This window comes from Nymphaea colorata, chromosome 14, assembly GCF_008831285.2.
Source record: "Nymphaea colorata isolate Beijing-Zhang1983 chromosome 14, ASM883128v2, whole genome shotgun sequence".
Lineage (NCBI taxonomy): Eukaryota > Viridiplantae > Streptophyta > Magnoliopsida > Nymphaeales > Nymphaeaceae > Nymphaea > Nymphaea colorata.
Window position 1 is genome coordinate 11,566,957 of NC_045151.1, and position 27,358 is coordinate 11,594,314.

A 27,358-nucleotide genomic window follows, 5' to 3' on the forward strand; every position below is an offset into this window, starting at 1 on the left:
ATTATTGAGCTTCCTACATTTCCATAAATTACCTGGAGTAACACTAATTGCTGAAATAGATGGCCCATAAGTTCCTTGAGCAGGGATGCAGCACGTTCCCTTTCCAGCCCAGTAAAGGTGAATTTCGAGGAAGTTATGAGATACATTGGCCGTAAAGTTCAATGAAACAGCTCTAAATGAAACTCCACCTGCCTGCCTTCTTATGTCAAAATCTTTAAGCACCAAGTTTCCCTTCAAAAGATAGAGTTTCAAACTAAGATTTCCATCTTATTATAGGAAACTTGGGTAATTTCTAATTTACACTATACATATATACATCATATATAAGGAAAAAGGGGTGGGGGGGAGAGAGTTAACATTATTCATGATACATACTTGAACATAAATATCAAAAATACGCCTTCCAACACTTTGCCAAATAGGTGAATCTGGGAAAACTGATTCAGCAAATAGAAGATTCACTGTGTAGTTTCCGTTTTGGAGGCCAAGTCCATAATATCGCAATGAAACTGGAGATAGCCTTGCAGTTTGGAATAAGTTCGAATCTAATGTGTTGGTAAATTGTGATGAGCTGTTCTGCGTAAACTGAGCATTATTGTTAGCAAGAAACATCCCATTGTTACTCACTGCCCATCTCTCTGTGTTGATCATATAATATGATGAAGCACCAAGATCCTCATTCTCTCCATCAAACACTATGCCAGTTGAAGATGTAATCTGTGGACCACCACATTTAATTGCAAATGAAGAATCTGCAAATTTAGGCAGATGGTCTTACATTTTATGAAGAGAACCCATGGTCCCAAAAAAAGCCAGTTTTTTCATAAGCAGGTAAATTCTTGTCAAGCAATTCATATGTTAGGCCTTCAAGAAAATGGTTCATAATTTGCATTAGAAAATCAGTTTCCCTATTGGAGGGGAAAATCATGTATAGGCCAAAAGACAAGTAATGGGCTAAACCTCGTTCTGCAAAAGGAATAGATAAGCAATAAGTGAAAGGAATTATCACTTTTTTATCAATGTTTAAAAACACGGTGACTTAGGGCTCGACACATCCATTCATGATTTGCTGACTCAATAGGTCAACCCAATGACTCAGCCGAGTTTTGTCCACTTATTTTCTAATAAAAACCACATTTAACTAATTATTTAAAAAAAAAATTACTTATTTTTGTTAGTTTGTAAACTCACATGAAGTGAAAAGGAGGGATGCCAAAAATGAAAAGAGAGAGAGGCCTCATCAATATGAATGTGTGTGTGACAAAGAGGGGGGGAGATAGAGATACATTGATAAGAGATAGATAAAGGGACACCAATAGGAGAGAGAAAAGTCGCAATTATGAGATAAGCCCAAAAAATTAGAGAAAGGGGACATTAAAAAGAGAGAGAGGGAGAGGAATGGCTGAAATATGAGAGAGAGAAGCCTGAAAAAAGAGAGAGAGAAAGTGAGGAACACTAAAGAGAGAGAGAAAAAGGGAGAGGCAAATATTGGAGACTGCTAGAGAAATTGTAGAAATTTAATGTTTTTTTAATGTTTTTAAAAAGTTTATCCGTGCTACCAGAAATTTTTAACCGTGCGACTAGTTTTTATATCCATGGCATTAAATAAAGCCATCAAACTTATTAAATGGAAGGTGGGACATGCTTGTTTGACTCGTGAGTCACCAGAAATAAGATATATATTATCTATACTCATGTATGTATAGCACATATATGTTTATAGGTTATATATATTTCATTTATAACGTAGGAGTTTTTATTGTATTTTTGTAAGTTATTAGTTTTAGGTTTTATTTTTATTTTTTATTTTTTACATGTGTTACTTTCTACACTAGCCATGAGAGGATAAAGTTGGACCATGAATTGCCCAAAATCTCGTACTATGGGAGGGAGGGCAAGTGAAGTGGAAATATCTTAAGGGTATGTTCACTCAAAAGGACATAGCCTGAAAATATCTTTTGATTCAAAAGGCTCAAAACATCAAACAAGGAGAAAAAAGTGTAAGAGATTACTTTATGGAAATCTCTAGCATATGGAATGAGTTGGACCAACTCAACCACAAACTTGGAATGGATTGCAAGTGTCATGAAATTAAAAGAGATGAGTTAGAAGAATTTAGATTCTTTCAATTTCTTCAAGAGCTATGACCCGAATTTGAGCAAACAAGGTATGCTTTATTGTCTGTAGCCTCTCCTTTACTCATTCATGAACTTCTTACCAAGTTAAGTGGAGAAAAAACTAGAATGAGCTTGACAAAAGAAATGGATAGTGTTCTTGTATCCAAACAAGAAGAGAATAAAGTTCTAGCCGCGTCAAGACCCGGAAGAAATATTAGAACTTATAGACCACTTCATTGTAAGAATCAAAACAAAGGGGATTATAAAGTTACTTGCCATTTTTGTCATGAACTGAGTCACATAAGACCTCATTATCCAAAACTTATGGGAAACAACAAGGAAGGACAACCATAAAGTTATGGAGGGAAGTTCAATCAAGGAGGAGGAACATATACTCTAAATGGGCAAGGCAACTCTAGACCTTTTGATCAAAAGAAGGTTGCAAATGTTCAAAATGAAGGATGTGATCTTCATCAATCTTGTTGAATTAAAAAAGTTTTATGTTTTAGGAGGCTCTTCGTAATATTAAAGAGTTATAAGATCTCTTTATTATTTTCGTTGTTTCTCATTGATTTATTTTGTAAATCTCTTTTTTACCCTAATCTCTTTTATAAGGGAGATTAGGGTTAACGTAATGACATCTTCTTTGGTTTAGCCATACGGCTGCCTCTCTCTCTATCTCCCTCTCTCTCGCTCTCTCCACATCTCACGACAGACCTTCTTATTTCACCGCTACAACATGGTATCAGAGCAGGCGTGAATCAGGCTGGCGACGTGAGAAACAAAAAAAAAATCTGTTGTCGACGTTTCTGAGGCATAAATCAGGCTGTCGACTTCTCCTCTTCAGGCTGGCGACGTGAATCAGGCTGTCGACTTCTCCTCTTCAGGCTATCTCTTCCACGTCTCCTTCCCTTCTCCCTCTTCTGTCTCCTTCTCCTACTACACACGACACGACTGGGTTGAGCTGACTGTTTTCCAGCAGCTGACCCGTGTGGAGGAGTCTATTCACGCTATGAAATCTGCGTGAATAGACTCCAGCTATGGGTATCTACATATATATTTTTTATCGCAGCTGGGTGGGAGTCTGCGATAGTTTATGTTGAATGTTTTCGTTGCTATTCATGATTTGTAGAAAATAAAACTGTGGTACAGCAGCGTTAGATGCATAAGTAGATATGTTGTTGGTTGCTAAAGCCATTGCAAGCAGTGTGTTTTTTTTTGGCGTCGGATTTCTGGATTTTTCTCCATCGTGGGGTTCTTGGACAGCAGTCTTCTACTTGTATTGCTGGTGCTTTTGGTCTTCTATTTGTATTGCTGAAACTTATTTATTGTGGGACTGTTGGACAGCAGTCTATCGTGTGGAATAGTGGTTTGCATCTAACGTTGTCGTGTGGTGATTGGACTTATGCTATTGTTGATCAGTTGCAGTCGCTATTGATTTACATATACATTTTTTCTGCTTGCTTGGTGGGTGATCATTTGTGGGCAGACTTGCAATGGCTGAAATTAATAAATTTGATTTTTCTCATGAGGTTAAAAGTGGAGGAAATCCATTTTCTTATGGTTCTACTGTAAAGTTAGATGGATCTAACTATGAGATTTGGTCTCGTGTATTTATGATATCTGTAATTGGACATCAGAAGGAGCATGTTATAGAAGAAAACGAACCTGGTGAAAAGGGTGGAAAATATGGTTCATGGAAGAGAGATAATAATATTGTCATGTCATGGATCATGAATAGTGTGCAACCTCAAATTGCATCAACTATTGCATACTACACCTCGGCCAAGCAAATGTGGGATTTCTTGAAACAAACTTACTCAAATGACAATAATGTTAGCAAGATATTGCAGGTAGAGGAGGAACTACTTAATCTGCAACAGGGTAATCAAAGTCTTGCTCAGTACTTCGCTTCCTTTAAGTCCATCTCTGAACGACTTAAAGCATTACGTCCTCCATGTCCAACATGCTATAAGACCCATGGTGAACAGTCTATGGTTGTGAAGTTCCTACAGGGTCTCTCCTCTGAATATGCAGTAGCAAAGGCTCAGATGTTGACTGGAGCAGAAATCACTGACCTAGTTGAAGCCTACAACAGACTCAGTCGTCTTGCTGTGACCCTCTCTTCACCCTCTAGTGATATCCATGCCTCTGCCCTGGCAGCCTCAGGAGGTCGTGGACGTGGTTTATTTAGGGGAAGAGGCATGGGTCGTGGGTCAGGAGGAGGTTGGGGGAGATTTCAGTGCACCTATTGTGGGAAAATAGGTCATTTGGAAGACAGATGTTGGGATAAACATGGTCGTCCTACCGCAGCGCCACCCTTAGGAAGAAATGTTACATCGAAGCTGGGGACTAACTCTTTACAGTCTTCTATTGGATCGGCCCAAGCAGCGTCATCAGTGGTAGATGGGTCTTTATCTTCTTCTCAGCCTGAGACAGTGACTGTGAGTATCAATAAGTCAGAGTATGAGGACTTTCTAGCACACAGATCTACTCAGCTGTCGGCCTCCACAGTTATGAGTGACAGCGCTATGTCTGTTGACACTATCTCACATGATACACGTACTACTTGGATTATTGATTCAGGGGCATCGAGGCACTTTTGTAGTAAACCTTCTATGTTTACTGTGCTACACTCATTACCTCAGATACGTCATGTGAGACTTGTAGATGGTAGATGGTCACCTATTATGGGTTATGGAGATATCAAGATTTCTCAGTCTATGACTATTCCAAATGTGTTATATGCTCCTAAGTTTCCCACAAATTTGTTATCTATTGGACAATTGATTAATGATTTACATTGTCGTGTTACATTTGACTCTGGTTTATGTTCATTTCAGGACTTGCAAACTGGAAAGACGATTGGTGGAGGCTATGAAAAAGGGGGCATCTACTTCCTGTCGGATCCCGTGGGTATTGCAGCATCATCGATCACATCGTTGTCCTCCTCTTTCCAGTGGCATCTCAGACTTGGTCATCCATCTGTCTCCAAGCTCCGTCATCTTCTTCCACATCTTTCATTACCATAGTCGTTCCAGTGTGAAGCCTGTCAACTTGGCAAACACACTCGTAGTAGTTATTCATCGAGTCTTAGTCCGTCTAGTTGTGGACTATTTGATCTTCTTCATGTTGATGTGTGGGGTCCTAGCAGAGTTGCTAGTAGGTCAAGATTTCGTTATTTCCTTGTCATTATAGATGATTATTCTCGAGTCACTTGGGTATTCCTTTTGAAGGAAAGATCTGAAGTTGTATGTACTCTCAAAAACTTTATTATTGAAATAAAGACCCAGTTTGGTATTCTTGTTAAAAACATTCGCACTGATAATGCTCTTGAGTTCAAGGCATCTACCTTAATGAAGTTTTACTCAGATAATGGCATTTCTCCTCAGTTTACATGTCCTCATACCTCCCAGCAAAATGGAATAGTTGAGCGGAAACATCGCCAACTTTTAAATGTGGCTCGTTCCCTTATGCTTCATACTAATCTACCTGCATATTTTTGGGGAGATGTTATTCTTACTGCTTGCTACTTGACCAATCGTTTACCCTCATCCTCCATTGATAACCAGGTCCCCATTAAACTTGTTGCAGCGGTGAAATAAGAAGGTCTGTCGTGAGATGTGGAGAGAGCGAGAGAGAGGGAGATAGAGAGAGAGGCAGCCGTATGGCTAAACCAAAAAAAAAAGTTGTTATTACGTTAACCCTAATCTCCCTTATAAAAGAGATTAGGGTAGAAAATAGATTTACAAAATAAATCAATGAGAAACAACGAAAATATTAAAGAGATCTTATAACTCTTTAATATTACGAAGAGCCTCCTAAAACATAAAACTTTTCTAATTCAACACTCCCCCTCAAGCTGGAGCATACATATTAAACATGCTCAGCTTGTCACAACATCTAGAGAAATCACCAATAGAAAGAGCTTTGGTGAAGATATCTGCAGCTTGATCTTCTGAAGGAACATGAATAGTGGCAATGGTTCCTGCTTGAACGAGATCCCGAATGTAATGGCAATCCACTTCAATATGTTTAGTTCTTTCATGGAAAACTGGATTGTTTGCAATGTGTGTGGCTGCTTGATTGTTACAATACATCTTCATGGGAAGTGGAATCGACACACTTAGGCTGGATAGCATAGATCTAGCCCAAGTCATTTCTACTGTTGTTTGAGCCATAGCTCTGTATTCAGATTCTACACTAGATCTTGACACCACACCTTGTGTTTTGCTTCTCCACGATATAAGATTGCCTTCCACAAATACACAAAATCCTGTGGTAGATTTTCTATCCTCAACTGAGCCAGCATAGTCAGCATCACTATAGGCTTCCACTTCCAGAGTCTTGCCTTTCGTGAACAAAAGGCCTTTGCCAGGAGACGATTTCAGATATTTAACCACCATCAAGGCAGCATCCCAATGAACTTTCTTTGGTTTTTCCATAAATTGACTTAGTTTTCCCACTGCAAAACTAATGTCTAGTCTTGTCACAGTAACATAGAGTAGTTTTCCAATAAGGGATCTGTAAGATCGAGAATCCACTAATTCTGTTTGGTCATCATGAAGATGTATACGTGGATTCAAAGGTAAATTAGCCGGTTTAGCTCCTAGCATCCCTGTGTCCTGCAATAAATCAAGAACATACTTCCGTTGAGAGAGAACAACACCCTCCCTATTGCGAGCAACTTCTATTCCCAAGAAGTATCGTAGAGGACCAAGATCTTTTGTCACAAAGTGTTTTTGAAGAAACAACTTTGCATCAGAAATTTCTTGATCAGAGTCACCTGTCAAGATAATATCATCAACATAAACCACGAGAACGGTTATACCTCTGGAAGCCTTCTTGATAAACAAAGAATCAAGAGGAGATCTCACAAAGCCACACTTTGAGACTACCTCAGAAAACTTGTGAAACCACGCACGAGGACTCTGTTTGAGTCTATAAATAACTTTCTTCAGCTTGCACACTTTGCCACACTCCCCCTGTCGTTCAAATCCTGGTGGTTGTTGCATATAGACAGTCTCATCGAGATCACCATACAAAAAGGCGTTTTTGACATCCAGTTGATACATGTGCCAGTCATGGTGGACAGCCACGGAAATGATAAGACGAATGGTTCCCAACCGAGCAACTGGAGAGAAGGTCTCAAAGAAATCCACACTGTAGGTCTGCGTGTAGCCCTTAGCAACCAACCGAGCTTTGTATCGTTCCATAGAACCATCAGAATTATATTTCACTGTGAATACCCACTTTGAGCCAACAATATCACAACGAGGAGGAGGATCAACAAGTTCCCAAGTGCCTCTCTGCACTAAGGCATCCATCTCATCTTGCATAGCCCGTCTCCATAACCCATAATAGGTGACCATCTACCATCTGCAAGTCTCACATGACGTATCTGAGGTAATGAGTGTAGCATAGTAAACATAGAAGGTTTACTACAAAAGTGCCTCGATGCCCCTGAACCAATAATCCAAGTAGTACCTGTATCATATGAGATAGTGTCAACAGACATAGCGTTGTCACTCATAACTGTGGAGGCCGACGGCTGAGTAGATCTGTGTGCTAGAAAGTCCTCATACTCTGACTTATTGATACTCACAGTCACTGTCTCAGGCTGAGAAGAAGATAAAGACCCATCTACCACTGATGACGCTGCTTGGGCCGATCCAATAGAAGACTGTAAAGAGTTAGTCCCCAGCTTCGATGTAACATTTCTTCCTAAGGGTGGCGCTGCGGTAGGACGACCATGTTTATCCCAACATCTGTCTTCCAAATGACCTATTTTCCCACAATAGGTGCACTGAAATCTCCCCCGACCTCCTCCTGACCCACGGCGCATGCCTCTTCCCCTAAATAAACCACGTCCACGACCTCCTGAGGCTGCCAGGGCAGAGGCATGGATATCACTAGAGGGTGAAGAGAGGGTCACAACAAGACGACTGAGTCTATTGTAGGCTTCAGCTAGGTCAGGGATTTCTGCTCCAGTCAACATCTGAGCCTTTGCTACTGCATATTCAGAGGAGAGACCCTGTAGGAACTTCGCAACCATAGACTGTTCACCATGGGTCTTATAGCATGTTGGACATGGAGGACGTAATGCTTTAAGTCGTTCAGAGATGGACTTAAGGAAAGCGAAGTACTGAGCAAGACTTTGGTTACCTTGTTGCAGATTAAGTAGTTCCTCCTCTACCTGCAATATCTTGCTAACATTCTTGTCATTTGAGTAAGTTTGTTTCAAGAAATCCCACATTTGCTTGGCCGAGGTGTAGTATGCAATAGTTGATTCAATTTGAGGTTGCACACTATTCATGATCCATGACATGACAATATTATTATCTCCCTTCCATGAACCATATTTTCCACTATTTTCAACAGGTTCGTTTTCTTCTATAACATGCTCCTTCTGATGTCCAATCACAGACATCATAAACAGACGAGACCAAATCTCATAGTTAGATCCATCTAACTTTACAGTAGAACCAAAAGAAAATGGATTTCCTCCACTTTTAACCTCATGAGAAAAATCAGATTTATTAATTTCAGCCATTGCAAGTCTGCCCACAAATGATCACCCACCAAGCAAGCGGAAAAAATGTATATATAAATCAATAGCGACTGCAACTGATCAACAATAGCATAAGTCCAATCACCACACGGCAACGTTAGATGCAAACCACTATTCCACACGATAGACTGCTGTCCAACAGTCCCACAATAAATACGTTTCAGCAATACAAATAGAAGACCAAAAGCACCAGCAATACAAGTAGAAGACTGCTGTCCAAGAACCCCACGATGGAGAAAATCCAGAAATCCGACGCCAAAAAAAAACCACACTGCTTGCAATGGCTTTAGCAACCAACAACGTATCTACTTGCATCTAACGCTGCTGTACCACAGTTTTATTTTCTACGAATCATGAATAGCAACGAAAGCATTCAACATAAACTATCGCAGACTCCCACCCAGCTGCGAAAAAAAATATATATGTAGATACCCATAGCTGGAGTCTATTCACGCAGATTTCATAGCGTGAATAGACTCCTCCACACGGGTCAGCTGCTGGAAAACAGTCAGCTCAACCCAGTCGTGTCGTGTGTAGTAGGAGAAGGAGACGGAAGAGGGAGAAGGGAAGGAGACGGTGGAAGAGATAGCCTGAAGAGGAGAAGTCGACAGCCTGAAGAGGAGAAGTCGACAGCCTGATTCACGTCGCCAGCCTGATTTACGCCTCAGAAACGTCGACAACAGATTTTTTTTTTTTTTGTTTCTCACGTCGCCAGCCTGATTCACGCCTGCTCTGATACCATGTTGCAGCGGTGAAATAAGAAGGTTTGTCGTGAGATGTGGAGAGAGCGAGAGAGAGGGAGATAGAGAGAGAGGCAGCCGTATGGCTAAACCAAAAAAAAAAGTTGTTATTACGTTAACCCTAATCTCCCTTATAAAAGAGATTAGGGTAGAAAAGAGATTTACAAAATAAATCAATGAGAAACAACGAAAATATTAAAGAGATCTTATAACTCTTTAATATTACGAAGAGCCTCCTAAAACATAAAATTTTTCTAATTCAACAAAACTTGTGCACCCACAAAGACCCGTGTTTCCAGTAGCTCCCAAAGTATTTGGTTGCACATGCTTTGTTCACATTCTTGGACCCACACGCGACAAATTGGGGGCCCAAGCCATTAAATGTATTTTCATTGGCTACTCCAGAAACCATAAAGGCTACAAATGCTTTGATCCCTTGACTCAAAAAGAGTATATCAGTGCGGATGTCACATTCTTTGAGTCTCAACCTTATTATAGCCTCACTCCTATATCTACTGAGATGCCACGGTCACCAGACCCACTACCTATTCCTCCTATTCCTTTGGAGTCGTTCCCTTTTGAATCTCCTTCTTCTGTTGTGTCCAAGTTTCGTGATCCTCCGCTGGACTACACACGTCGACAGGACCCTTCTCATAATCCTTTGCCAACTGTTTCTCAAGAGGTAAGTACATCTGAAGTGCATAGCCCTACTCATTCTGATCCCTGTCAAGACTTACCTATTTCTCTTCGCAAAGGCAGGCGACAATGTACTTTACATCCTATATCTCATTTTGTGTCTACTGATGGTGTTGGTAAAAATATGCAACAGTTCATTCAAGCTTTGACTCCTCATACAGTTCCTACGTGTCACCAACAGGCTTTATTAGACACCCAATGGAGACGGGCTATGCAAGATGAGATGGATGCCTTAGTGCAGAGAGGCACTTGGGAACTTGTTGATCCTCCTCCTCGTTGTGATATTGTTGGCTCAAAGTGGGTATTCACAGTGAAATATAATTCTGATGGTTCTATGGAACGATACAAAGCTCGGTTGGTTGCTAAAGGCTACACGCAGACCTACGGTGTGGATTTCTTTGAGACCTTCTCTCCAGTTGCTCGGTTGGGAACCATTCGTCTTACCATTTCCGTGGCTGTCCACCATGACTGGCACATGTATCAACTGGATGTCAAAAACGCTTTTTTGTATGGTGATCTCGATGAGACTGTCTATATGCAACAACCACCGGGATTTGAACGACAGGGGGAGTGTGGCAAAGTGCGCAAACTGAAGAAAGCTATTTATGGACTCAAACAGAGTCCTTGTGCGTGGTTTCACAAGTTTTCCGAGGTAGTCTCAAAGTATGGCTTTGTGAGATCTCCTCTTGATCATTCTTTGTTTATCAAGAAGGCTTCCAGAGGTATAACCGTTCTCGTGGTTTATGTTGATGATATTATCCTGACAGGTGACTCTGATCAAGAAATTTCTGATGCAAAGTTGTTTCTTCAAAAACACTTTGTGACGAAAGATCTTGGTCCTCTACGATACTTCTTGGGAATAGAAGTTGCTCGCAATAGGGAGGGTGTTGTTCTCTCTCAACGGAAGTATGTTCTTGATTTATTGCAGGACACAGGGATGCTAGGAGCTAAACCGGCTAATTTACCTATGAATCCACGTATACATCTTCATGATGACCAAATAGAATTAGTGGATTCTCGATCTTACAGATCCCTTATTGGAAAACTACTCTGTGTTACTGTGACAATACCAGACATTAGTTTTGCAGTGGGAAAACTAAGTCAATTTATGGAAAAACCAAGGAAAGTTCATTGGGATGCTACCTTGATGGTGGTCAAATATCTGAAATCGTCTCCTGGCAAAGGCCTCCTTCGCCTGAGTCCACCAGAACATCACAACGGCAAGCAAGACAGAAACAGAGAGTCACCGGAACAGAGAGACGCCGAAGCTCCAGACGACGTTGAGTGCGTCACCAAAGCGCCAACAGTGTCGAGTGCGTCGCTAGAAGAGACGCCGGAACTCCACGGTGTCAGGCGAGGACCAATGTCAGGCAGTGAACAGTAACGGCACTTGATTGGCACTGTCGGGCGATGGTCAATGAACAGTATCGGCACGAATCCTCCTCTCACATGGCCACAACAAGTAAAAAAACGTGAATCAATCACGCCGGAACTTCAGGGCTCTGATACCATGTAGAAACACGTAGATCAAGAACAAAGGAAAACGATGAACACGATGTAACGTGGAAAAACCCTCAACACGAGGGAAAAAACCACGGACGAGAAGGAACTGGTGCCCACTAGCCACCGGACTCTCTCTCTCTTAAGATTTCATTAACTATAAGGATTAGGGTTACACGACTTAAGTAATGCCCAACAAGGGCTACAAGATGGATCGGGTATGGATTCGGACCCGGTCCCGAAACCCGTCTAACATACTTCAACAGAAACCTTTAGTCCCGTAGCTAAAATGACCATTGTTAGAATTCTTATTGCATTGACTTCTATTAAAAAGTGGAACATCTACCAAATGGATATTAAAAATGTCATTTTATATGGAGATCTTGTGGAAGAAATTTATATAGATACACCATCAGGAGTGCCACTTCCTCAATGAAAGGTATTAAGACTTAAGAAAGCTCTATACGGACTGAAACAAGCTTCTAAAGCTTGGTTTGATCGGTTTAATTATGTTATTTCTAATCATGGTTTTAACTCATGTTTGACTGACACTGCTTTGTTTGTCAAGAATACTTCTGTAGGTATCATAATTCTCCTATTGTATGATGATGACATGATAATTATAGGTAGTAACAAAGAAGGAATTAAGGAATGTAAAAGCTTGTTACAAAAGAATTTTGAGATGAAAGATTTAGGGTTTCTAACGTATTTTCTTAGACTAGAAGTTGCATATTCTTCTAGAGAGTATTTTTTATGACAAACCATGTTTTTTGCAGAGATTATTGCTAAATCAGGCATATCTGATGGGCAAATTGTGGAAAATCTTGAAGCAATAAAGAGTAAAATGAAGATTGATGATGGACTCCCTCTTGATAATCCTACTCCATACAGAAAGTTTGTGGGACCATTAATGTATCTTAGTATCACCCATATTGATATTGCTCATGCAGTTCATGTAATAAGTCAATTTCAACATGCTCCATCAACCGTTAAAATGGGAGTTGTTATTCGAATCATTATATACATCAAAGGGACTATAAATAAGGGAGTATTTAGCTTCTTCTTTTTCTCTCAATTTGACTGCTTATACTGATGATGATTGGGGAGGTGATCCAAATGATAGACACTCAACTATTAGGTTTTGCAACTTTTTAAGAGAATCTATCATCTCATGGAAGTACAAGAAGCAACAAAAGTTTCTTTTTCTTATACGGAACTTGAATATCACGCTATGGCTTCTACAACTATGGAAATTGTGTGGCTCCATCAAGTGCTTCTTGAAACAAGAATAGAAGAACATACTGAATTATGTTGCAACAACAAAAGTTCCACCTTCCATGAAAGAACCAAGCATATAAAGATGGACTGCCATGACTTTCATGAAGAATTTTTGAGGAAAACTATCAAATTTCCATGTCTCCTCTGAATTCCAGCTGGCTGATTTCTTCACCAAACCACTATGTTCACCTAGATTTATTTTTCTTGTAGACAAACTTTCAGCGATAGCACCGTAAGTTTGAGTGGGGATGTTACTCATGTATGTGTAAAACATATATGTTTATAGGTTATATATATTTCATTTGTAATGTAGGAGTTTTCATTGTATTTTTGTAAGTTATTAGTTTTAGGTTTTATTATTATTTTTTACATATGTTACTTTCTACACTAGATGTTGGCTAGTTCCAACGGCTCCTTTAGGAGCCGTTGGAACTAGTCTAAGGGCTAGTGCTTGCTGGGCCTTTTTCCTTTTCTTATTATTTTTTGCCTATACAATGTGAGCTGTAGATTTGCAGCAGATTCAGCAATTCAATAAGATATTCTTCTTCTATGTGGCCTTAGTGCCCAAGTGTCTGTTCTTGTGACTGTTATAGTCACTTTTTCAGTGACTTGGTCGTGTCAAACAAGTCTTTTCTAAGTCACACCGAGTTTTGTGCACAAACAAGTCATCCTACTAGGTTGAGCTGGTAGGGGACCAAGCCAAGCCAACGATCTGACACAGTGAGTTTTAAAATGCTGTTTTTTATCTTATAAAAGACTGATATGAGAGCATGTCTTTCTCAAAACATTTTAAGATCAAAGGAAATTTCGAAGGATGAAACAGAAGTAAAGTGATGACATAATCTTTACAAACAAATCAAGATTAAATGCAGCAGGCATATAAGGAAGCCTACCAAGAAAATTTGCCTGACACGGACAGTTCGTCTATGAATGTTTGATTCACTTTCAGATCCACTGTACTAATATGTATATTTGAGTCTTATTCAGAGTTAGTATAATAATAATAAGTCCATAGTTGTAACATAATGCTGAAACAAATAATCCTACTGGTGAAAATATTGTTCTTTATAATTGTAACTGTGTTAAGGAAGCATGAGTGCATTGAGTATGCTGATGTTCTTGAAAATGCTAGCATTTACCCAAGCGTGGTACAACTTCTACTTAGAATATTGCTACCTGTCAAAAAAAAACAAAAACAAAAAAAAGACCATAACAAGTATAATAAAGCTCAATTGGTAATCAACCATATTGTTTACAACAGTGTTTAGAAACTCACCGAGTCAACTTGTTGACTCGGTTTGACTCAGCCCTCTACCAGGTCAACCCTGTAAGGGGCCTCGGTTTTTGTTGAAACTCAGCTTGACTCGACCATAACTGAACTTGACTCTGCTTGACTTGGCCATTACTCAGCCAAAACTCTTTTGACTCAGTGTAGTCCAGTGATAAATTTTGTATTTTGTAATTAACAGCATCATTTGTTTATTAATTATTTAAGTTTTGACAAAAATCTTCTCACTTATTGAAATATAGGAATTTAGAATTATTGTTCATTTATTAAATTTACAAATTACAAATACCAAGGTAAAATTAATTAGGCTTAACTTCTTGTACCGTGTATTTATTTCAAGTTTTAGGCTATGTCACATAGGTACGGGTACGGATGCGGGTACGGGTACGGACCATTTTCAAAAAACTTGGGTGCGGGGGTACGGCCGTACACACACATGCACATATATATATATATATATATATATATATATATATATATATATATATATATATATATATATATATATATATATATATAGTGTGTGTGTCTCAAAAAATGTCAAACAGAATAACACATTCACAAACACATGTATATATATTAAAAAATTACAAACAGAATAACATATTTATAAATCATGATCCAAAATTTATCAATCTTGATTCTCAAATACATCAACTTTCTTGATTCTCATTCTCTTCAGTCGCATAATTAACATACAAAATACATTAGCTTTCTTGAATCTCATTCTCCTCAGTCACATCATCAAGATTAGAAGGAGCACAGGTTTTGTAAGGTCCATATTAAGAGCATGCAAATCATGTTCCCCTTCAAGGTCCACGTCAATGTCCTTTGGATTAACATCCCAATACTTGGATGATCCTGAACTGCAAGTTGCAACAAAATCAAAATATGATTTAACTTTTAAGTTAATATTAACTTTAAACAACCAACATAATATACAAATGTAATTATGTATACATACCAAAGATACAAAAAGAAAGAAATACCTGTAAACATCTGAACTACGTGAAAGCAAGCGTAGGTTGGAGTGGACATAAACTAAATCTTCTACTTGCTTACTGGTTAGCTTATTTCTCTTGATATTGTGAATTTGAGAATAAGTGCTCCAATTTCTTTCACAACATGAAGAGGTTGCAGGTTGAGATAATAACTTCAACGCAAGTTGCTGGAGATTTGGTGTCGCTGCTCCAAAACATAACCACCAATTAACAGGATCTTCTTCATCTCTTGCCATTGCAGCTTGTACTAAATCACTTCTTCCACTAGAGAAGCTCGCAAACTCACTATTTATTATCTTCAACCGATGAGAATCAGAATATAGTCTTCCCAAACATATCTCCCTATTTTTTAATATTTCTGGATCTCGATTAGGAGGAACACGACCAGTGCCTCCTGCCAACCATGTTTGTCCATAATATTTGGGATTTAAGGAGTGTGCCATACAATGCAAAGGGTTATTGCTTCTATTCCATCTTCTTACTAAAATTTTATGCACATGATCGAAAAACTCAGAATCATCAAGTGCAACATTCTTCTTCTCCTGTCTAAAAATGATGTTTTGAATTTTTTCAATCATGTTATCCCACATATCATAAACTCTATGAAGCATGGGCCCTTCTTTGTCAACTTCTCTCAACATCTGCCAAATTGGCTCTGTAAACTGTAGAAAATATGAAATTTTATCCTACCATTCATCTTCTAAAATACATTTTTTAATTTGTTAAGCCTTCACAATGTCATCACTCCGATAAAACTCCCAATCATTGTCAGTCACCATAAGTGTTAATGCATGTTTCACCTGTTTTATTCTTTTTATCATTACAATAATGGATGCAAAACGAGTCTCTGCTACCTTCAACAATTTCAAATCAGAATGCCTATTAAATAGAGCAAGAGCATTGTTGTGGTTTACAACAAAATTTCTGATGTTTCTGACATCATGCTCAAGCTCCTCAATCCAAGAACATAATATACCAGCATTTGTATCATCTTTTGATGGGTTGCAAATACTTTTAAGTGCTAGATTTATACTGTGTGCCACACAAGGAGTCCAGAATATGTGACTATACTTGGGATCACTTGTCAAATTCATCCTTGCTCGTTGGCAAACTGGAGCATTATCAGTAATAATTTGCACAACATTATCTTTACCCACTTCTTTGATGACTTCTATAAATAACCCTTTTAAATACTCAACATCTTTATACTCCCCAGATGCATCAACACATTTCAAGAAGATTGGGCCATCAAGCGAATAAGCAATAAAATTGATCAGTGGCCGTCTTTGTATATCAGTCCACCCGTCAGAAACAATGGATACTCCATATTGTCTCCATGAAAATTTCTTCTTCTCTAATAATTTTTCGATGTTTGCCTTCTCTTCTGCAAGAATTACTGTTCTCAACTTTTCTGAACTCGGGGGTACATAACCACTCAAACTGCAATTAGCCAAACCTGTAACAACATCTTTCCAATAAGGACTTCTGGCTATATTAAAAGGAAGTGAACTTGCAAAAAAAACCTTCTGATTCTTCTATCCATCTCTGCCCTTCCCATGGTTTTGAATACTTGTTCTAATTTTTTGGTATCCCTACTTGCCATGTTCATTTTTCTTTTCTTTGAAGCATCTTCACCTTCTTCAATAGCATAAAGAGGAACAGATAGTTAACTTGACTTGGCTGAAGATTTGTTCGTCTCAGCTGCATCGTGTTCTTTTTTTATCTGCTTAATCAATTCTTTGCTAACTTTTTCACATGGTCGAATTCCAAAACATGGGATATGCAATAAATGTATCTTGCAACGTGTATAAGAGCCAGTGAACGTCTTATTACAGAAATTGCAAGAAAATATTATATTCCCACCGCCACCTGGTGCTTTTCCAAGTTTTTTCACATACCGCCAAAGAGGCTGAGATGGATTATCCAACTCTAATGTTGTGGTATTAACACTACTACTGCTGCTTGCCATATTTCCACTCGTAGGCATCGTTTCTTTTCCCTTATCAGCCATTACAACTTATATGAAAAGCACCTAACAAGAGCTGCAAAGACGCACGCAAAAAAGAACACGATGACCATCAGTCACTAAACTTCCCCAAACAGTCACGATTTTTACAGAATAACTTTGGCAAAGACTTCCCCAAAATCGAACACGCTGTAAATAACGCACAAAAAAAAAACAAAATTTCTATTGAACATGCTGTAAATAACACGCACAGAAGAACAAACGATGTGAAAAACTGATGCATATGAGAACAAATGATGAAAAACTGATGAGGTGCACAACACATGATCAACGATGAAAAAATTATGAAAAACGTAACTACGAGATCTAAGAAATGAAGAGGCGCACAACATATAATCAATGATGAGGAGGAGACAGAGTCATAACCATCGAGAGGGAAGGAACGAAGAGGAGGTAGGGAGGAGGACAGGAAATAGAAGAAATCGGCAAAATCGAAGCTAATACCGTCCACAGTCGCTGTCGTTCGTCCACCGGTCGTCGCTGGTCGCCGCCGTTCATCCACCCAAGTCGCCGGTCGCCGCCGTTCGTCCACCCAAGTCGTCGGTCGCCCCAAATGCAGCGTTCGTGAAATGGATAGGAGGAAGAAAATGTCAAGGGTTTAGGGCTTCATTCGATCAATTTAACGTTAGATTAGTTTTAAAAGTTAAAACTTAAAATCGTTAATTTCAAAATTGGACATCTTTAGACTCGGTCAAGGTTGACCGAGTCCGAAAATGGACCAATTTGAACCCGGGTACGTTGACCGTACCCGGTACCGTGTTGACCGAATTAGTGGCGCACCGATAGCCGTACCGGTACCGTGCAGGTACTCCTCCTTAGGAGGAGTACCTGTGTGACATAGGTTTTAGGACACCGCACTTTTTACTTTTGGATTTTTAGTTTTATATAATATTAACATACATGTCGAATTTGTTAACCATTAGATAGTTGTAAATGTTGAATATATTAATCTTAGTGTTTGACTTTTATTGACCTGTGTTTCGTTGATATTTTGATTCTTGCCACAGTTTTTTTTTTTTTTGAAATATGAAATTATAGACCGTGTTATCAATTTCTTGTTATCAAAAGAGATAATGTAACTTACTTATTACTTGATGATATGAATTATACATATATTCAAGTCCTTTTATAACTTTTTTACATTTAAATGACAAGTTATATATTGTTTTTCTTTAAAAACAATAGTTAACAAAACTCGGCCCTAGTCACCAAGTTGACCCACCATGTCACTAGTCAAGAATGAACGAGTCAAGTCCCAACTCACTGGGATATAAAACATTGGCTTACAGAGCATATCACTTTTAGCATTGATATTCACAATATCAGTATCAAAACTGCCTTCTAATAAATTCTGTCAGTTAACAATAAAAACCACAATCTTTTGCTTCAGTTGTTCAATATTCGTGCCATAAATATGATTTAGATGTTTTATTAAGCATGTCTCACATTTTTCTGCCTCACATTTCTTGAAATGCTAGTCCATCAAAGCTCTTTCCACATATTAAACAATCAGATACTGTTGAAATACTGCTGGTGCTGCTCTGGTGCCACTGATACCACTAAGAATGCAGCCATTAAGATGCCATCATTCAAAATCAAACTGATTAAGATTTTTTAGGAAGGAAACTTGACTAAATAAGGTCCAAAAGCAAAATGGATAACTTACAAATAGGAGGATTTTTGTTGCATGAGAAGTCCCGTTGAAGACACATCAATCCAGCAGGCAAACCACTGTGTCCACAACACTTTTCTGATATTAACTATCACATCTATTAATATAATATGACTTAATAAGAAAATAAACACAAATTGGTCAATGTTATAATCGACATGCATCACTACTGCTGAAACAGCCATAAATCAGTTGTATCAATACCCCACCTGTTGTTAGAACCATCAATGACCAAGGAGTTTCCAACCAAATTACTGCATTCAGAGGAGGATTTGTAATCAAAATATAAGAATTTAGATTGGTAAGTATGTGAGAAAACTCAAGAAAATGTCAAACTATTAAAATTAAGAATGCCTTACATTTTCAAATTGTTTTCACCCAACCAAGGAGGAAGGCTTCCAGATAAATTGTTGTATGACAAGTCTCTGTCAGCACAGGAGATTGATGCATATTTATAAGGAAACAGTACATAACCAATACACTTAGTAATTTTCAACCTTCAAGACAAAAGTGAGCCATGAGCTTCATTTTATAAATATAAAGAATGGTATTCAAGGGGAATGATATATGAATCACCTCAGAATGAAAATTAAAACATTAAAGAAGTTTGAATGGGAAAACAAGAACAATGGTAACTGCTGAATGATCAATAAGGAGATTTTCTTTCAGCTTTACTTTCCTTGTTTCTTAATTGCATCTGCAGGCAAAATAACAAACACCATTCTTGGAATCCTCAAAATGTGAAAGCAAGACTCCACCACAGTCTCATAATTTGAATTATGATTAGTTCATAAATTCATATTGCATCGGTAATGTACTTTAGCTTGTCTTCAGTACCAAATGTGAATCTTACAGGCCAACAACATGAGGAATGTGGATAACCCGTCATTGATTTTTCTCAAGTTGTTTCATCTTACATTTACACCTTAAAGATGTTTTGATTTTTAATGTCACAGCAATAAGATGAAGCCATAAAATATATAAAGATGAAAAGGGCAACCTTGCAACGGTTACTTTATGACAAGAACACATACACTTTGTTTGGAGCCCTGCAGTCACATGGAAACTTGGTCTCCCTGTACTAGAAAATCATGATCCATATTTACGGAGCTGCATACCCCATAGGGTGTTCTGGATATCCCTCGAATTTCAGGTAATGTTTAACCACATAAAAGGGGAAGCATAATGACCATTCCTATTTTTGTGTTGGAAAATGAAACCAAAGCAAAGCATTGTGTTGCCAATGACTGTTGAGAATGAGTCGCATTATCAATTCCGTGTGCATGGTAATATTTTGCAAACATAAGTGCTACCAAATATCGGAAAGCATTATGTATGAATTTACCAGGTTAAATACTTATTTCTAGGTCAGAGCTCTGAAGTAAAAGTACCAAAAGATCGGAGCCAAAACCAACAAAAACTAAGACATTAGATATACAAGTGGACAGTGGACTGGAAGCGAATTTGCTTATTTTTGAGTTATGGAATGTAGCTTTGGTCAACAAAGTCCTAAAAATTCTTTCATAAGAGGAGGGTTCAGCATGCTCCTTCAGTTCATAATTTTGTCACATTTTTTCATTAAATATACCTCTTCATTGGGAAGTCAAACTCAATGTAACTAGTAAAGCATATAAAATGGAAATTTCATGGACATCTGCACATACACATTGAGAAGATTTGAACTTTTTGTGGATGGTATTAAACCAGATAAAAGGTTGCTTCCAAGGTACCTGTATGACAAAACCCAATCACATGAAGTAAGAATCAAATGTTTCTTCTTCAGTAGAAGAAAACTAAATATCCAACAACCAAATAGTAGATTGCAAAATTTGCTTACAAGTTGGAAAGTGAATTCATATTGAGGAGGGAGCTTGGAATTTGACCGTTTAGGTTATTGAAACTGAGGTCCCTGTGAAAGCAAAAAAGAAAACCCAACACCTTGTAAATTACCACTTTGAAATTCTTACCCCAACTACAGTTCTATTTAATGAAATATGAACTCTATGCTGCAAATTAGACGCAACTAGAAATCAATATGAAATTAGCATAATGTAACAACTTATTTTTCCAGAACCTTCAAGTGGCCCAACTGGACCAAAAAGTATCCGATTACACATTGAAGTGTGTCCTTGTCCGCATCTTTTGATATATGTACTATTCCAGCTATTTATTGTGGTTACATAAAGGGAGACAGGTTCTTCTAAATTAAAGGTGGATAAAAAATAATATTAGCATTCTCATTTAAATAAGAAACGTGGAATACAATAGTAGATATAGGCTTGCATCTTTTCTAATCATTTCTTAGTTCAGAGGTAACCCAAGCATATCTGGGAGTGCATATGTGCACCTGAGGGGGGAAGAGAGAGAGAGAGAGAGAGAGAGAGAGAGAGAGAGAGAGAGAGAGAGAGAGAAATCACTGAATCCTAAAGAAGAGACTTGACCGGATAATCATACAAAGGTGGCAGTAAGGCGAAATTGATGGATGGTCGAACTCCAGATGAGAGATGCTCCATACCAATTTAATGGAACCCATGAAGGAAGGATCTAAGTCTTGCAATGTTATTATATTCACAATACTGCTAGGATCTTCCATATTTTGCAATTTTCTTTTGCGCAAGTGCTAAGAACAATCTTGAACAGTGTCATAATCAAGTTCTTTAACCAAGTCATTTTATTTTCCGTATATGTGTGCACGTGTGTTCCTATGTGTATATGCATGCATATAAGCCTGTATTTCTCTAATGTATATATGCATGCAATATGCAGTTATCACCAAGCACATAGAAATTAGACCTGCCATTATTCAAACAAGGAAGATGCATTGATAAAATTGAAAGGAAACTAAATTTAGAAGCAAAGCAGAATCACTAACAATCATGAGATAACAGCTTCAAGATTGCTTACAAATGCTTCAATTCTTGATAACTCCAAATATCAGTTGGAATACTGCCAGACAGCTTGACATTTCTCAATACTCTGTATGAAACAAGCAACAAATGTCTCAAAGATGAAACTGAACAAGAATTTGTGGCTCATGATTGACATCTGTGGAAAAACTTACAAAGTGCTTAGAGATTTCATATTTCTAATAAATGATAAGGAAGAGCTCCCATTTGACAGATCACTTATACGCCTAAATCATCTCCCAAAGATGGGGAATTAGTGAAACAATACCAACACGACGATCTAGCAACCAAACAAATTGAGAAATACTAACAGATTTATCATTGATGTTAAATTAGAGAACCCTGATGGTATTGGACCCTGTGAAAAGCTCCCTTCAAGCCTCCTGCATTGAAAATTAGATGCTTAATATCATTTGAATTATACCATTGGTTGAGCAGAAAAATAAATTCCTAGCTATCAATCCTGGGAAAGGTCAACTGAAATGGTAATATAAAAATAGCAACAATCTCAGGGAAGTTGGAGAAGAAAAAAGATACTGATAAAAAATAGGTACATAAAAATTAAAAAAAAAAAACTGTGCCCAATTCTTCATCTTATCATGATGGTCTGAACAAGAAAAGAAAAATATGTAGACAGTACTGACATGACCAGCATGCTTTGCACACCTAGGAACTCATGCTGTTCATTGCAAAAATGGAAGCATTCTAAAATTCTGCAGATAAATATATATTCTGAAATTTTAGTTCGAACTTCAGCTTACACAGGCAAAGAGACTATATGCACCCATATGAATTATTGTTTTAAAATATTTGACAGTTTATAAAGGCAAAAAAATAGACAATACAAAAAACAGACATACATGTACATGATTCCTCAGAATAATACAAAAACCTGCTATCCTTACATATACAAAGATTCTGACACGACACAAAAAAAGGAGCTTGTATCTGAAAAATGAAAGGTTTGACAACCAAGAGATGGTAATGTGTGTGATTTTAGTGGCTCTTAACCTCTTGTAAGTATTGAAAAATGCATGTCATCCTGTTGGATCATTTAAAATGAGATGCATGATGAAAAATTAAAGGATCATATAGGTTCCTCCTTACTATTTCCTTCAATGTCCATGCTTGTCCCTTCACTGACAGCTTTCTAGGATCTTATTGGAGACCTCATTGTTTCCTTGTTTGTGGTATGCATATCATTAGATAATTATGATGTGCTGAGAGGCCAAGATTTATTAGTGCATATAAGCACAGCCAACTGCTTCACTGTGGTTGCTAGAATTTCCAGTTTAAAGTACAATAGGACAAAGTAAGGTATACTACCTAAAAAAAATATGTTATAATTCTCCACAATTTCTTGGAGAGGGTTATCATGAAAATAGGAAAATCTCATAACTTTTGGAACTTGGAAAATGAAAAAATAACATAAAATTAGATTACCAGTTATCTAGTATCCTAAATATAAAGGAATAAATAAGGACTTTTCTTTGAAAATATAAAAAAATTCACCTGCTTAATAAACTTGGATTTTTGCAAAAATATGAGGAAAGTATCAGGGATAAATCTAATATTGTGATATTTTTGTTTCTGGTGATATTTCAAAATATTATGATCATTTTATCATATTTACAAACATCAAAATATCAACAATACTTGCAAGTTGCAACCATGCTTGAAACATATACCCTATGTCACATAGGTATGGGTACGGCGGTACGGCGATAGTTATATATATTTAATTAATTATATACATGAAATCAGCAAAAAAAGTAACATAAATATGAGAAACAGATGCCATTTTTATCAGAGATATGTTGTATGAAGGTAAGGAAAAAGGAGGAAGAGGCGTCAGGCGAAAATAGGTTCATTTAAAGTGGTTTGGATTGGTTCCGACTCATAGCCGATCCAATCCGTACCAAGGCATACCGCCGTACCAGAATCGGCGTACCGCCATATCGGTACGGGTACAGGGGCAAAACCCACGTACCCGTGTGACGTTGCATATACCTTCTAATTGGATAGCTCTTAGTCTAGTTTCATATATATCTATATATATATATATATTGTGATGTTGCATATACCTTCTAATTGGATAGCTCTAAGTCTAGTTTCATATATATATATATATATATATATATATATATATATATATATATATATATATATATATATATATATATATATATACTGTTGTGAACGATGAACATGTAACAGTGGCATAATCCACCAAATGGAAATCAATGAGCATTTCTGATGATTTCTTTCTTCGGTGCTTTAGCTCTATATAAACAGAATTTGTGACCCCTTTGTCAACCAATCTCTATGCACATTGTTCCAGTGAGACCGAACAGGAACTGTGTTATTGAGTTTCCCAATTTCTCATTTTAGGTTAGGTTGAAAAGAGGAGGGGGGGGTGGGGAATGGCCTGGTCAGTGCCTAGCCAGGCAACATACTGCTAGCAGAGACATCCCTTGACAAAGAAAACAAAAAATGAACAGATAAGTACAATTAGCAAGTGAACTTATAAACCACATTTATCTTTGTACCTCTGTCGTTTCACAATTCACATCCTGATTCATGTGGGTCGCAGTTTTGACAACTAGATGCAGTTGAAAGTGCAATATCTACGCTACATGATAGCACCAATGTAGTAGGTGGGGTGAACCTCACCCTTTGGTACCCCCTGCTCCTTCAGCACCAAACTCAGAATACAATTATATATCCTATTTATATATTCCATATTCCAACTTGAGTGCTAGAGTGACAATTTAGATTAACTTAAAAATGATAACAAGATCAGCAGGAAATGGAACCATGAATAGTTAGCTTATACTAAGTTATTAGCCATTAAATAATTAATACCAACAAAGTCTATGAGCTAACCAGGATTGCGTTAGCTCCAAGCAGCCTGCCGAGATATGCTTAACCTTTTCCCTTAGAAGAGCTAGCACACAGTTCCTAATGGCTTTTCCCAAGACCCATTAATTAAGTCATTACCACATTATGTGTATGCATAAACAGAAAAACTAATCTAAGCTTAGTAGACAAAATCTTGAGTCCTTGACTACTCAGCTGACTAGTTCTGTGGAGTGAGTTTCAACTGACAATTCATAACACTAGCTCTCTCTCTCTCTCTCTCTCTCTCTATAATATATATATATATATATATATATATATATATATATATATATATATATATTATTTGCTTTCAGTCAGTCAACTTCGGCTGACATCGGCCAACCAGTCTCAACTAGTCCTTTTAGGGTCTGGAACGTGTGTCTGACTTCCAATTTTAACAATGTAGAACCTAAGCATAAAATATCCAGTGCCTACCATTTTCTCAGAATTTTTTTTTTCACTTCCATAAAACTAAATATGAACTCATGTGAGTCTGTCAGCAGCTAACAAGCATTGAGAAAGGAAAATCTTATATAAATATTTACAGGTCAGTAAGTTCCGTCCAATTGCATATGAGGTCAGGTATCTTTCCAGTAAATAGGTTGTCTGATGCCCACCTGTAAATCAAAATGAAGCCAAAATCATTAGCGCAAGCAGCTTCGCTACAATATTTGCATTAAAAAAAAAATAACTGCAAGGAAAATAAATAGACAACTTGCTAAGAAACAGGAGGCATTACACTATTTTCAATTTCATTAGATTTATGAATGTTGAAGGAATTGGGCCACTGAGAACAGCGCTATCAATATACCTGTCATTTGAATGTCAACAATGTACAATATATCAAATTACCTAACAAAAGAGAAATAGATAAAGAGTACAGCACACAAGCAGTTCACAAGGTGAAAATTTCTATCTTTTGCAGCCACCACATAGATGGCATGTCCACATGTCCACTACATATCCAGTTGGTTGGACAGGACGAGCTCTATTCAGTAATTCCAAATGTCAAAACAGCGATCATGAATACTAAAAGCATTATGTGCCTAATTCAGCTCATGTAAAACACAAAATTATTATGTGTGAGATCACGTAACTTACAGTTCTTGCAAGTTCACCAAGTTTCCAAGCTCAGGAGGAAGAGGGCCTGAGAAATTATTTGATCCAAGACCCCTGCAATTTGCAGATTTCACAAAAAACTTCAGTGAGAGAATTATATGCATAGTTATTTGACTTAAACTGTTGCATTAAGAACAAAAGAGAGTTTGATACCAGATCTAACTAACATAAATTACTAATAACAGAGAAAGTTTGATGGTATTTGCAAAATATAGATGAATATTTGTGGCAGTAAATTACAATTCCATTTTTTCTTTCTTGCATTTACTTTTGTGAACTTAACCCTACAAAGATCCATCATTTTTTCTTATGGACTGGGTTTGAGATCATGACACTTATGTGCATGGCAAAAGAGAGAGTATTCAAGGATGCAAAATGTACCCAAAAAAAAATTGAAATTCAGAATCTCATAACTTTTGCATCAAAAAGAATGGCTTCAAGAGTGATACTTGCATACCATCTTACGAATATCTCTAACATTCAAACACTGCTCGAGTATAAGATTTATAGCCAGAATGTGTTTAGTTGACTACTTCAGCTATATTTGATTTTCATGCATCTGTAACGCTCGTTGGTTTTGGCAGGTCGGGTCGAGTTAGGGTCCAGACCCGGACCCGACCCCCACTCGCGTAAGGAGCCCGACGCGAGGCCCTTCTCCCTCGCCTTTCCCTTTTTCCTCCTTCGTCGTTCTCCTGGCGGTCTCCCATGACAGCGCAGAGGGAGAAGAAGTGGCGGTCGGTGTGGTGGTGGCTGGAACGGTGACGGAGGTGGCAGCGGCGACTACGGCGGCGGCGGCTTGGTAAACCCTCTCTCTCTCGTGCGATTTTCCCTTCTCTGCCACTCATGCCCTCTTGTTTTTTTTTCTTTGCCGCACGTCCCCTCTTCTTCTCTCTCGCCACTCTCTTTCCCCTTTTCCGCTGGTTCTCTACCGCTCGACCCTCTTCTCACTCACCCGCACTCCCCCACCTGCTCTTTCTCTCTTTTCTCACCCCCACTGCCGTTTTCCCCCTTGACCGAACCCCTCCTCTCTCTGTCTCTCCTCTCTGTCAGCGTCCCTTTTCTCTTGTTCATTTCAGCTTTTCCCACTACTACCGTGGGTCTCTCCTAGCAACAGATTTTGTGTTGAACTTTATTTGGACGTGTGTTGACTCTTTTTATGGCGTTTTGGGGTTGGATTGCAGTTTAGGGACGTTTTTCCCCTCTTACCAGCTAGTAGGGCGTGTGGTGAGCAGCGGCAGCAAGCAATCTCGAGCATTGGCACTTGATCGGACGTGTGAAGTGGTTGCTAGAAGGGTTGTAGCAGTTTGGACGCTTGTTTTGGGGTGAGCGATACCTAATCAAGCTCAAAGTAATGAATATTATCTCCTAAAGCATGTATAATTATTGTTCGAGCATGCTAGAGCTTAGAATTGATGATTTTGGGACGCATGTTAGTGATTTTGTTTTTGGGGGAAACTTAGGATTTGCGTTGGAAAGTAATGATTCATGTATTTAATGAACGTTTAAGCATGATGGATTAATTTTCGAAGCATTAGGGAAGCAT

The 27,358-nt window shown here is 38.1% G+C and overlaps 2 protein-coding genes across 8 annotated transcripts in view; both read right to left on the reverse strand.

Annotated features, from left to right (window-relative positions):
- LOC116267568 (probable LRR receptor-like serine/threonine-protein kinase At1g56130) overlaps nt 1-27,358 on the reverse strand; it is a 63,808-nt gene that overhangs the window by 3,582 nt on the left and 32,868 nt on the right. The window lies entirely within an intron of this gene.
- Nucleotides 1-27,358, reverse strand: part of LOC116267514 (probable LRR receptor-like serine/threonine-protein kinase At1g56130) — a 35,942-nt gene that overhangs the window by 3,582 nt on the left and 5,002 nt on the right. For 5 of the 7 annotated variants that reach the window (XR_004175599.2, XR_004175600.2, XM_031649269.2 and 2 more), the window contains 14 exons: nt 25,798-25,869; nt 25,436-25,507; nt 25,242-25,313; nt 22,107-22,178; nt 21,951-22,022; nt 21,794-21,865; nt 20,727-20,798; nt 20,554-20,619; nt 19,249-19,314; nt 19,099-19,143; nt 18,884-18,948; nt 17,662-17,697; nt 376-752; nt 33-231 (listed from right to left, as the gene is read on the reverse strand). Coding sequence is in view for 5 of the 7 variants with exons in the window: in XM_031649269.2 (XP_031505129.1) it covers nt 33-231; nt 376-752; nt 17,662-17,697; nt 18,884-18,948; nt 19,099-19,143; nt 19,249-19,314; nt 20,554-20,619; nt 20,727-20,798; nt 21,794-21,865; nt 21,951-22,022; nt 22,107-22,178; nt 25,242-25,313; nt 25,436-25,507; nt 25,798-25,869 (1,358 nt within the window). In the remaining 2 variants the exon portion in view is untranslated. The remainder of the gene's footprint in view (nt 1-32; nt 232-375; nt 753-17,661; nt 17,698-18,883; nt 18,949-19,098; nt 19,144-19,248; nt 19,315-20,553; nt 20,620-20,726; nt 20,799-21,793; nt 21,866-21,950; nt 22,023-22,106; nt 22,179-25,241; nt 25,314-25,435; nt 25,508-25,797; nt 25,870-27,358) is intronic. The other 2 variants (XM_031649272.2, XM_031649273.2) reach the window with 1 other exon arrangement.